Source organism: Miniopterus natalensis, chromosome 21 (genome assembly GCF_054644295.1).
Source record: "Miniopterus natalensis isolate mMinNat1 chromosome 21, mMinNat1.hap1, whole genome shotgun sequence".
Classification (NCBI taxonomy): Eukaryota; Metazoa; Chordata; class Mammalia; order Chiroptera; family Miniopteridae; genus Miniopterus; species Miniopterus natalensis.
The window spans coordinates 8,717,679-8,729,981 of NC_142101.1; the positions used below are offsets into that span (position 1 = coordinate 8,717,679).

The following is a 12,303-nucleotide window of genomic DNA, read 5'->3' on the forward strand; positions in this document are numbered from 1 at the left end:
CCCGGCGGCGGCGCGGAGCGGAGCGGCGCGCGCTGCGCCCGGCGCGCGGCACCATGTCCCCGGGCAGCGGGGTGAAGAGCGAGTACATGAAGCGCTACCGCGAGCCGCGCTGGGACGAGTACGCGCCCTGCTACCGCGAGCTGCTGCACTACCGCCTGGGCCGCCGGCTGCTGGAGCAGGCGCACGCGCCCTGGCTCTGGGACGACTGGGGCCCCGCGGGCTCCTCGGACGACTCGGGGTCGTCGGCGTCGTCGGCCGCCGGGAGCCCCGCGCCCCGCCGCGCCCCGGCCTCGCCGCCGCCGCCCGCGGAGCCCGCCGTGAGGGAGGGGCCGGGACCGCGGGCGTGCGGGTCCCCGGAGGAGCCGGCCGCGGAGGCCGCGAAGGCCAGGGACTCGGTGGCCCGGGACGCGGAGGCCGGGGACGCGAAGGACGAGCCTCTGCCAGGTACCGGGCCCGGGAGGGGGGCTGCTCGGAGGACTGACGTGCTCGTGGCGTCTCAACCGCCCCGCCGGCTTCTCGCTGCGATCAGCCGCTTTCTCTGTTTTGTTTTTCTGGACGGAGAATCGGCCCCCCTAGACCTAAATGAAGACGATCTCAGCCCCACCCCCGCTCCCCCTTTTATTTCCCTAATCAGGTGGCTTGAGCCAGCTGCCAACTCCATTGAAGCGCCCTTGGCGAGGTTTGGGTCTTCTCCCGAGGGCCGAGGCGGCCTTGGGGAGCCGGCGAACCCCCATGTGTTTATTTCTAAGCGCCCATTTTTTAATGAGAGGAGCCCAGCTTTCATCAGCTTCTCAGACGTGTCCCCAAGAGGCCAAGAACCGCCGAGCTCAGCTCTCTGTGCTGTGAATGGGGCTGTCGTCTCCCCTGTGCGCCCCCGGCCCTCGCCGCGCTGGCCCCGGGCGCGCTGGGCATTTGTTTACGCGGACAGCTGCGTACCTGGGGCGGGGCGGGCGTGCGCCCCGCCCGCGCGGCGCCCCCTCCGCGCCCCTCGCACCGGCTGCGCAAAAGGCGCGCTTCCTCCGGCGGCCGGGGCGCGCGGGGGCAGCAGCGGCCGGAGCGTGGCCCTTGGGTGCTGCGCCTCTGCCGTCCCAGCCCCGGCCCTGCACCTCCTTCCCTGCCCGGAGGGCTGCAGGGTTGGGGACTCGGAGCGGGAGGCGGGGCGGATGCTCGCTGGCGCTCAGGGCCAGGTGCAAAGCCTCGGCTACAGTAACCAGCGGCTCCTGGCGAGGGCCGCTCCATTTTAAAGAGGCCCTGGTGAGAAAAGTAACTAAAATGTCCCGAGAGCATAATACACTTCCAGGCACTGCCTTAGGATATGTAATTTCTCATTCAAGGCTCAGAACACTCGTAAGAGGTAGGAACCATAATTTCTATCCCAATTTTATGGATGAGGCGGTGGAAGAGTGGCGCGAACAGTGGCGTTTTGTTTGCTCACCACGCTGTGAGCGCTCGTCAAACTGTCAGACTCCTCGAGGCCGAGGAGGGGAGGAAATCTGCCCACGAGCCCGGCGACTTTGCTCTTGTCACACGGCCTCGGGCACGTGTGGTCCAGCTGCCTCTCCATCCTCATGTTACCTGTGGATCCCCACAGATTCGGGACCATCTGGAAGCCAGATAACAGTGACCTGTGCTAGAAATTCGGATATCAGAGGGCGGAGGGGGTAGGGGACATGCCTTCCAGTTTATTCCTGTGGGCACTGATCTACCCTTCAGTGAAGAGATGCGCTCTATCAGGCCGAATGGGCTTTTCTCTCTCCCCGACTCTCTTCCCTTGCATGCGTTGCAAAGAGCTGCCAATTATTTTCCTGGGTATGAAAAGACAGTTTTTAGGTAGCGTTGTCGTATGGATGGAGCCTGCGTTTGCCTGAGTTCATGGTTCAGTTTGGTTTCCTTAGAGACACCGACTCTTCCCAGTGGCTTAGGTCAGTGGTTTCTGCCGGTATGTCTGGGTTAAGCGCCAGGGAGGAGGCAGGAGGATCCCTGCTTTCAGGACTCCCACTCGCTTTGCTCCTGCCTGTCACAGCTCCCGTGGATGCCTGTGTCTGGTGCGACTGGAAATCCTGGTTTTTAAGTGGATGGTTTTATAAACCAGAATGTAGAGCACTCTTGAATTTCTGCAAAATGCAAACATTTAATTCTTGTTTTTACTGAAGCCACAGGCACAGGTAGAATCATACAGGTCTGTAGGGCTTATGACAAAGAGCAGCGCCCGCCACCCCCCCCCCATTGTGCTGTTCCTCGGGCGACCACTTACGGCTCCCCCGGCTTTTCCTTTGGTGGTTATTTCTATTACTCCGTGTGACATTGCTTTCACTGACATGCCTTGAGTGTTTTACGTGTTTAACAGTCTCTCTTGGCTCCCCTCCTACCCCTGTCCTAGCCCATGCACACGGCCCATCCCCACACCCGCCAGGTACAGGCGTCATGGGGTTTGTTGGCTTCACAATGAGTGTCCACAGCGCTGTGCCGGTGCAAATGCGGGTCAGAGCTGCGCTACATTGTTTGCTATCATTCCCCTTTCTTTCTTCCCTTTTCTTTCACAGAGCAGCCCGCACGTCAGGTTCACTATCACTCTAGACATCTTAAGACATCCCTCCCAGGGCCTCTGACCTACTTCCATCTGGCCTGGTGGCTGCTCTTGGCAGCTGGTGCCTGGCTGTGTCTTGGGAGGGCCCTTGGCCACCACCCTGGGACTCCTTGGCTTCTTTCTTGGGTAGGAGCCTCTGTTGGGTGGCTTTCGGGTGCTCTTCTTTCTTGGTTTAGCGCCTCCTGGTGGAGCTTATCTTCCAGTAGCCGCCTGAGCACGGGTGTCGTGAGGGGTTGATTTTCTTGAGACCTTGCCTTGCCAAAAGAGAGCTTTATTCTACCCCCGCAATTCAGTGAGGCCGTGGCTGGGCCCGGAATTCTAGGTTGGAAGTAATTGTCTCAAAATCGGGAGGCATCGCCGGATTGTGTTGCAACGTCTGATGTCGCCATCGCAGTTTCGTGTCACTCTCATTCTTGATGCTTTGCAGATAACACCTTCCCCTCCTGGGAGCCGGGGAGCCTCTTGTCTTTGTCTTTTGTGTTCTGAAACTTTTCCTTGCTCTAGATCTGTTTTCCTCCAGCGTGCTCGGTGGGTCCTCGCCGTTGAGCTAATGTCTTGTAATTCTGGGAACTTTCCTTGAATTGTTTCTCTCTCCCCCGCCCCTCCCTGAACCCCTTAATTGGATGTTAGACTTCATGAATTTATTCTTTAATTTTTCTACCCCCACCCCGCTCCCACTTTCCATCTGTCGTCTTCCATGTTTCTGGGCAATATTCTCAATCGTATCTTCCAACTCTCCTGCTACATTTTCATTTGTGGGCTGCTGTTTATTAAGAGCTCTTGGAATTGTTTTCTGGGCCTTTCTCCCTCTTTTTTTTTAAAAAATTAATCCTCATGCAAGGATATGTTTTTATTGATTTGAGAGAGAGAGAGAGAAACATCAGCCGGTCGCCTCCTGTACTCACCCCACCGGGACTCGGGCGTGAAACCTTTTGGTGTGTGACGCGAGATGAAGCTCCAACCAGCTGAGCCACCCTGGCCAGGCCCCTTCCTCTTTCCTTAAAAACAGAATTCTGTTCCTGAGGCACGGATACAGCATCTTCTCTTATCCTGAGAATATTACTAGGAGCTTTTTCATTCACTTTCTTCTCTCTGCGTGTTTCTTCAGCATAGTCTCTGTTTCCCCACCCCTCTCCCTATAATCCTGTATTTCACGTTGGGGAGTTTTCTCATGTCCGTTGATTGTTGGCGGCTTGTTCTAGTTAAGAGATGGGCATTGACAGGCTGCATGGGGTTCCCTGGGTGGGGTGGGGTGTGGGTGGGGTGCTTGTTAACTGTGGATTCCTTTCCTCCCACAGCCAACATGTTCTGAAGAGCAGTCTAGACTGTCTCATTTGCTTTCTTCGTATTTACATTTCTTTCAAAATTAAAATTTATTTTAACTTAGCAAATTTATACCTATGTGTGATTTAAAAAACCATTGAAAATAAAAAGAAGTCCTCCTGACCCACTTGCCACCGCGCCCCTGGGGCGCTCCTTCCAGCTCCTTTTAGCTTCTTGTTCAGCATTGGGCACCCTCCTCCCATTTAGACTTAATTGTTGGCTTTTAAATTTTTTTATATTATATATTGACTCCCCATGTGGGAGATGATTTAGCCCGAGATCATAGTTCTGCCATCCCACCCCCAGGCCTGTTTTGTCCCACAATGTGAACTATAAGACTACTTTTACAGCATTGTTCTGTGTTTGAGTTTCCATGGCTGTGTAAATAGTATTTGTAGGTGAGCCATGTAGTCCATTCTGATTACATTTTCTTTGTTATTTATATTTTCCCTGAAGTTTGTGAATTCTATTAGTTTTTTCCCAAACTAACTGTTGGTTATGTAGGTTTTCTTTATTATGTGTGTTACGTGATGTTGAGTCTGCTCTGACTCCTGGTGACCCTATGAGTGAGTGATGTCCACAGTGTCCTGTCCTCAGTAGCCCTGCTCAGCTCCTGGGGACTCAGTGCCTATGGCTTCTTTTATGGGGTCAATCTCTGGCTCATATTTGGTCTTCTTTGTTTATTATGTTTTCATTAATTCATGATCTTTTTTCCCTTAATTTTCTTTGAGCTTATTTTTCTGACTTTTTAAGATGGATGCTGATCATTGATTTTTTTTTTTTTTGCCCTGCCTTTCTTTTTTGATATAGTATTGATTTTAAGGCTATAAATTTCCCTCTGATTACTGCTTTAGCTGTATCATGCAAGTTTTATTACATAGTGTCTTTATTCAGTTAAGCACATTTTCTAATTTTCATTATGACTTTTTAAATACAGAAAAAATTTATAAAGTTTAACTATGTATAATATACAAATACGGAAACATGCTTATCTTTTAGAAACAGCCCAAATACCAAAAATCTACTACTAACATTGAGCTTAATGAGGGAAATTTAGAAATATTTCTAATAAGGTCAGGATTAAGAAAGGAATGCTCACCATCACGACTACTCTTTTTTTTAATTTTAAAAAATTGTGGTAAAAGATACATAATACAATTTACCGTTTTAATCATTTTTAAGTGTACAGTTCTGTGGCATTGAGTGTATTCACGTTTTGTGCAACCATATGATTTGTTTTACACTATAATTAGAGAATGCATTCTATATGATTTCAGTTTTGTAAATTCACTAAGATTTGTTTTATGGTCTTGGATATGTAAATTTTTTTTAAGTGTTTGTGCATGAAAAGATGGTATATTCTGCAGTTGTTGGGTGAACTGTTTTATCTGTCTGTCCGTCTGTCTATCTACCTACCTACCTACATCCATTAGGTCAAATGTGTTAAATTCTATTGTTCAGATACTTTAAAAAATCAGACTGCTGAACAAAAATTTCTGTGCGGATGGACACGTCCTCTATTTCCACCATCCAACAAGGCAGCCACTAGCCACACGGGATTACTGAGCACTTGAACGCTGACTGGTGCAACTGAGATACTGAATCTTTACTTTTATTTAATTTTAATTAATTTAAACTTATGTTTAACAGCCACATGTGGTTTGTAGCTTTTATACTGGACAGCACAGTCCTAAATGAAGACCGAATTTATATTTGTTTGAGTGGTCTATTGCTTACCGAGAAGGGGTGTTATCGTTTCCGCCATAACCGTGGTGGACACTGCTTTTGTCTGTCTGAAAATGTCTTTATTTTAAACTTCATTCTTTTGAATAGAATTTTGAAACATACGCACGTATCTTGTCCCAGGCACTATGTCGATAGTTTTATAAGTATTAATGTTGTAATGGTAAGTTCTGTCTCTTTTGTCTTCTGTCTTTTGTTTCCTGCTGTTGCAGGTATTTTTGAGCTTGTGTTTTCTCTTTAAGCACAGAGGGGTCAACACAGTTATCTCATGGTCTGTAAATGATAATTCCATGTCTCGAGTCTGTTGCTCCTGCTGGTCCTTCCTGTTGTCTCCTCCCCTTGTGTGCCTGGTCCTCTTGTAGGACACACACGATGGTGTTTGAGAAATTATTTGTAAGAACGCCCTGGCCAGTGTGGTTCAGTGGTTAGAGCGTCGGGCCACAGACCAAAGGGTCTCGGGTTCGATTCCCCATCAGGGGCACATACCTGGGTTGCAGGTTCGATCCCTGGCCCTGGTTGGGGCATGTGCAGGAGGCAACCATCGGATGTGTCTCTCTCACATCGATATTTCTCTCCCTCCCCCTTCCTCCCTCATTTCCACTCTCTCTAAAATTCAGTGGAAAAATATCCTCAGGTGAGGGTTAACAACAACAAAAATAAAAGCTCCTTGTAGGAATAATTTGAGGCCTATGGTCCCCAGAGGCTTTAGTTTCCTGCGTTTGGCGGACACTTGGTTTTTCATGGCACCCTGTAGTTATCCGCGGTGGGAGGGCTGGTCCGGCGGCCCACCGTTACCGGAGGGGGGTCTCCATCCCGTTCGCTTGGCAGCCCGCTGGGCTCTGCCCCCCCCATGCCCCTTCCCCCGTGTGCCCCGTGAGCCGCCTGGCTGCCCAGCGCGAGCCCGAGTGCCCACCCTGCCGCCTTCTCCTTGGCATTCACTGTTAATGAACTGCTCCCCCCCCCCCGTTACCCTTCCTACTTTCTAGCTCTTCTTTCTGTCCCCCTCCTGGCTGGACGCTTCTGCCATTGCCCGCCTGTTCCGTGACTGATGTCCCCAGGGCCCGCCTCTCTCCTGTCCCCGACTCTGCCCTTCTTCGGGGCGACCTGGTCCCCATCTGAGCCTCGGCGCCCGCCGGCGGGCTCCCAGCCTCCGCTCCAGCGCCAGCTGCCCTCTAGAGCCCCTGGCTGAGGGCCCAGCTGCCGCCTGCTTGGTGGTTCCAGGGGCATCTCACACCCGAGGCGCCAAGCACCCCTTTCGCAGCCTTTGCGGGCTGCCAGGGCACCCACGCCCACCCCCTGCGGGGGCTGTAGTTTGCCCCCCAGTGTCCGCATCCCGTCTTCTTTCCCCGATCACCTGTGAGGCTCGCCCGGCGCTGCTGGGCCCTCTCTTGGTTGTCACCGAGGCATTTCTGTTGCAAGCGGAAGGGAAGCCCCCCTGAAAACTCGGGCTCTCGTCTCTAGAGCCTCACCCTGGGATGCGAGGCCGTGTGCCTGGCGAGCAGCTGTGGAAACCGCACCCTGTTGTGACTGGGGCCCTTCAAACTGAGGTCACCCGCCGTGTCTTACAAGGAGCGTGTAAGAGCCTTACGGAGCATTTCCCATAATTTGGGGACATCAGGTGTAATGGGATCCTGGAACTTGAGTCGAGTAACTTAAACACTAACCTCGGGCAGCTGCTGGGTGGTTCCCACAAATCCAGATCTCCCCTGAAGCCAGGCGTGGAGACCGTAGGTCTCTCTTGGGAGTTTGGAAAAAGCCGTTAGGCCCCAGAGAGCTCTTTTAATATTGAATCTCAGAGTGTGAGTGACAGTAGGTGCTTTTGGATGGGCTTGGCTTGGCCTTGCTGTATTTGCTCTTGATTTAAAAATGGGGTAGACTGTCAGAAAATGATCGTACTGGCCCGTTCCTGCGTTTCTGCTTTCAGTGAGGCTCGTGCATTGGACTAGAAGTGAGAATGTTAGTGCCTCGATTAAGCGTAACGTATTCTGGGACCCAGGTATTTAAAGGAATTCTGTGTAGACCTGACTTTAAAGCATTTTTGTCTTGTTTTGTCTCTTTTTTAAAAAAGAACTGCCAGTAAAAGACGGAAAAGAAAAACCCGAACAAGAGATCGGAACAACAGAGGCCGAAGGACTGCCGGGCGGCGTCAAACCTCGACAGCAGCCCAGCGCCTTGTTTGCCAGAGGAAGCCGGAAGGCGGGGAGAAGTCCTCCGAGGTCCTCAAGCAAAATACGAGAAAAGAAGCATCCGTTTGCTCTGTATGGGTGGGGGGAGAGACAGACGGACACAGGAAGCCAGAAAACTCACAACGTCTGCGCTTCTGCTCCCGTGCACGAGGTGTGTGCAGGGGTGTGTGTGTGCGTGTGTGTGCGTGTCTGCATGTGTGCGTGTCTGCGCGTGTGTGCGTGTCTGCGTGTGTGCGCGTGTGTGCGTGTCTGCGAGTATGTGCGCGTGTGTGCGTGTCTGCGTGTGTGCGCGCGCGTGTGCGTGTGTCTGCGTGTGTGTGTGTGTGTGTCTGCGTGTGTGTGCGTGTGTCTGCGTGTGCGTTCAGCCCCTTCTCTGCTTCTTCGGGGGGTGGGCCGGGGCTGCAGTCCCGTCATTGGGTGTCACACCCCGTGGTCCCTGGGATGCGCTGGGGTCATGGCAGACCTTAGGAGATGGTGTGGTGCCAGGGAAAGTGAGAGCTGGGCAGCTGAGTAGCAAACAGGAGGGTGCTGGCTGCTGGCTGCCTGGAGATGAGGGATTTTGCAGGAGGTCCCGGGGCCTGACCCGGTTTACCGACCGCACTGAGCCTGGTGGAGTCTGGGTTCTGCAGTTCCTGGGGGGCCAGGAGGTGTGGACAAAGCGCACACCAGGGCTGGCGGCTGCCCATCCAGATTTGCCAGGGGCGTCTGGAGAGGTTTCCAGTCCCCTCGGCTTTGCCGACTGGGGTTTCCTCGGTTCCTTTGTCACTGGTTTGTCCGTTAGGTCGCTTTCCCTGTAGCTCTGGCCGTCGGCCATAGACGCCCTTTGCTCTTTGGATTAAATTCGAACGATGGTGTTTCCCCTGCTCAGACACACTGGGAAACAGTGTGTTTCCTCTAACTGAGGCCTTGCTTGTCTCTGTTCAACGTCCCGAGAACGTCAGACGGGAGGGTCCTTGCGGGTAGAGCCACAAAACAATTACTCGTGTTAGTGTTACTGTTATTACTACAGCCCAGGGGTGGGGAATGTATGGCCGGCGAAATCATTTGGCCTGGCCCTGCCAAGGCAACCCCAGGCAGGACTCGAAATTCAGTAAATCTAGGAGCTTTTTTTCATAGCTAGTTTTTAAGTTGATAATTTTGTACAGCCCTCGAATGTTGTTATAAATATCAAAATGGCCCTTGGCAGAAGAAAGGTTCCCCACCCCTGCTCTAGCCTAAAGCAAAGAATGAATGCAGAGCAGAAAGTGCAGACTGTTTGGATTCTGATTAAAAACCACGATCACAGTTTCACTGGGCGGCCCCAGCAGATGGTGTTAGTTGGAGTGATATTTGAGACAGCAAAGCTGTGGTTTAACAAAAGACCTATTTTATACTATAGATAAACCCTGTTAAGCTTAACCCTGGGGTTTATCTATGCTCTAAAATGTTTGAGGTGGTAAAATCTCGTATGATTAAAAAATATATATGTTAAAATATATTTTTAGAGAGAGGAAGGGAGAGGGAGAGAGAGTAACACTGATCAGCTGCCTCCTGCTGGGGGTCGAGCCCACAGCCTGGATACGTGCCCAGACTGGGAGTCCACCCAGCGACCTCTCTGTGCATAGGACAACCCCAGCCAACTGAGCCACACTGGCCAGGGCAAGATTTTTATCTATCATTTATCTATCTATTTTGCTATAAAACATTTAAAGTCCTTTAATGGGATACGTATCCATGCTTAATGCCAACCAGATCCAAAAATTTTCCGGAGCCAATTTCTAGAGACACATGCAGATGAGTTGCTTACCATTTACAGCTGAGGTTTAGCCCAGTGGGCATTTTCGGGGGCCTGGTTTCTCTCTCGCTGACCGTGGCTACCGCAGGACCCAGAGGCAGTGGCTCTCCGGAGCAGCCTCTGTGAGCAGGAGAACTGGGAACGAAGGGCTGGGCTCGCTGCGCCCCAGGTGACCCGGCCGGCCTCATTGCAGATGTCCTCGCAAACCAGCTCAGAAGCCACTGAAGTCATTCTGCTTTTGTTTCCGCCCTCCCCGCAGATTCACGAATCGGCCTTACGAGCCAAGAACAGGAGGCAGGTGGAAAAGAGGAGACTGGTTGCTCAGCGGCAGCGGGCGCACTCGGCGGAGGCGGAGAAGGGCAGGAGGCTCAGGCCGGGCCCCGCGGAGAGCCCCTGGGTCACGGAGTACATGCGCTGCTACTCGGCCCGCGCGTGAGGCACCGGCCGCCTGGCGGGCTCCGTGGAGAAGTGCGGGTGAAAATCAAAGGGGACCGTCCGGCAGGACAGCACCCAGAGGGGCTGGACGCAGGTTTAGGAAACCATCTGACTGCGCGTTCTTCTAAGGGAAGGCCCGAAAGATGGTTCTCCCTCGATGATCCCGGGCACCTGCCGCAGCGGCAGGGTCACGGGGAAGCCATAGGCGTTTGCTTGTTTTATAAAGAGGACTCCCTCAGCCTTTGATATTCTTGTCAGGGCTTTTGTCTGAGAGCATCTTAGTCTTTTAAGACACCGACACCAAATGCCTTTAAACGGCTGCAGATGCTTAACGTTCAGTATTTTCCTTCCATACGTGTAGGCCGAGCCTACTTCTGTCCCGAAGAACTTTCCAGATTCCACAGCCAGGAAGGTCACTCCAGCCTCAGCATAAGACTCCTTTCCGCTGTGCGTCGTTTCGTGAGAGAGTCTCGAGTGGCCCGTGGGTTTCAGCGCCGACCGAGGTGCCGTGTAGTGAAGCTAGAGCTCCGGTAGCTTCTGAACAGTTGAGCTTAACTGCATCTCAGCCCAGCCCTTCGTGCAGACTGTGATATTTAAGAGTTACCCAGGCTGGGTGAGGGTCATCCTTTGTCTTTAAAAATCATCATCTAGGCACTTATTTAATAGTTTAAACCGTTCAAGTGCATTCCAATAAAAAGCGCCCGTGCAGTGTTCCGAGGAGGAGGGACATTTCCTTTGAGTGAAAGACGGTCGTGTCGCTTTGCTTTTCACGGTGAGATTTTTCTTAAGAGCACATGAGGAGGACTCGGTCACGGGCTGCTGTTTGTCTCCTGTCGCGGTCGGCAGTGACAATCAGAACTTGCTGAAATGCCATTGAATGGAACTGGGACTGTCTTGCCTGCTCACGGGGGGGGGGGGGGGGGGGGGACAGTCCGAGGCCCGTTAGAGTCTCCCACCCTCCCCTCCCTTCTCTGCTGATGCCCCGCAGACTCCCCGGTAGCAAAGCCTTGGTGACGGACATTCGCAGACTTCTCGCTGGGATGCAGCCCCGGCCCGTGGGCCTGATGTGGGGCCTGGTGCGAGAGACGGTTGTGTGCAGGTGCCAAGTAAGGATGCGCACGGATGAAGAACTCCTCTGGGTCCACTTGCTTTTGGGGCAGAAAACGTGGTTTCAGGAAACACCAGTTTCCACCCAGAGGAGCCGGGAACCCACAGGAGGGAGGAGCGCTGGATTCTGCGCGAGGGAACTTGGCCCTGAGGGGCGGGAATGAAGAGCTGGCCGTGGGCGGGGGCGGGAGCGTTTCCTTGATGGTTGTACTCTGGGTCTTTGAAGTAGTCACTTTTTTTTTAAATATATCTTTATTGATTTCAGAGAGAGGAAGGGAGAGGGAGAGAGAGACATCAATGATGAGTCTTTGATCAGTTGCCTCCGACACTGGGGATCAAGCCCCAACCCGGGCATGTGCCCTGACCTGTAATCGAACCGCGACCTCCTGGATCCTAGGCTGATGCTCCACCACTGAGCCACGCAGGCAGGGCTTTTTTTTGTTTATTTTTTCCCTTAAATAAGTATGGTCACTTTTTAGGACACAACTGTTTTATTCCACATAAAGTCTTCACATAACGTCCACTTACAACTGGATCAAGCTTTGAAGATTCATACTGAAGAATCATGAGCTTTTTAAAAACAGACTTTTTAAATATTTTGCATTGTTTTGAGGTGACTTATTTTAGAGAAAGAGCTCTCCTCCTAATCACTGAGATGTGTATTTAATAAGAGGAAGTCCTGTGCGTTGTCCCGAACCACCTCACCAGTAATTCCGGTGACTTTTGCTGTTGTTAAGTCCTTAAACATTGCAAGTACCCGAGAGAGGAAATTAATGTGGTCATTGGGTGGTGTGGCTGATTGTGAACAGTCCTTTCGAACCACTTCCAGCTCATGTTGCATCTGACAATCGCAGGAGGAGAGCCTGGGGTAGTGCAGGCCCGGCCCTGACGGCCGCCTTAGGGACCCGGTTGCCTCCAGGCTCGAACCAGCCGCACCCCCGCCTTTGGAAAACAGGCCCCTATTTAGAGACCCCCAGGTGGAGGTCTGGGAAACCGAGAAGGCAATATTGGCCTTTCCCCCCTTTTTAAATAAAGGACAAGTGAACATGGTTTTTAAAGTACTTGTAACATGCAGGAGCAGTGAAGAAATCATGAATTAATCGGGGGTCCCCTTCCCTGTGTCTAAGTCGGTAGGTTTGGGTTCCTTC

The 12,303-nt window shown here is 52.2% G+C and overlaps 1 protein-coding gene across 1 annotated transcript; it reads left to right on the forward strand.

The window, feature by feature from the left end:
* CCSAP (centriole, cilia and spindle associated protein) lies at nucleotides 1-10,960 on the forward strand. Its single transcript, XM_016196056.2, has 3 exons — nucleotides 1-444; nucleotides 7,722-7,990; nucleotides 9,873-10,960. The coding sequence occupies exons 1-3, from the start codon at nucleotides 54-56 to the stop codon at nucleotides 10,047-10,049; spliced, it is 837 nt and encodes a 278-aa protein (XP_016051542.2). The 5' UTR covers nucleotides 1-53; the 3' UTR covers nucleotides 10,050-10,960.
* The last annotated feature ends 1,343 nt before the right edge of the window (nucleotides 10,961-12,303 follow it).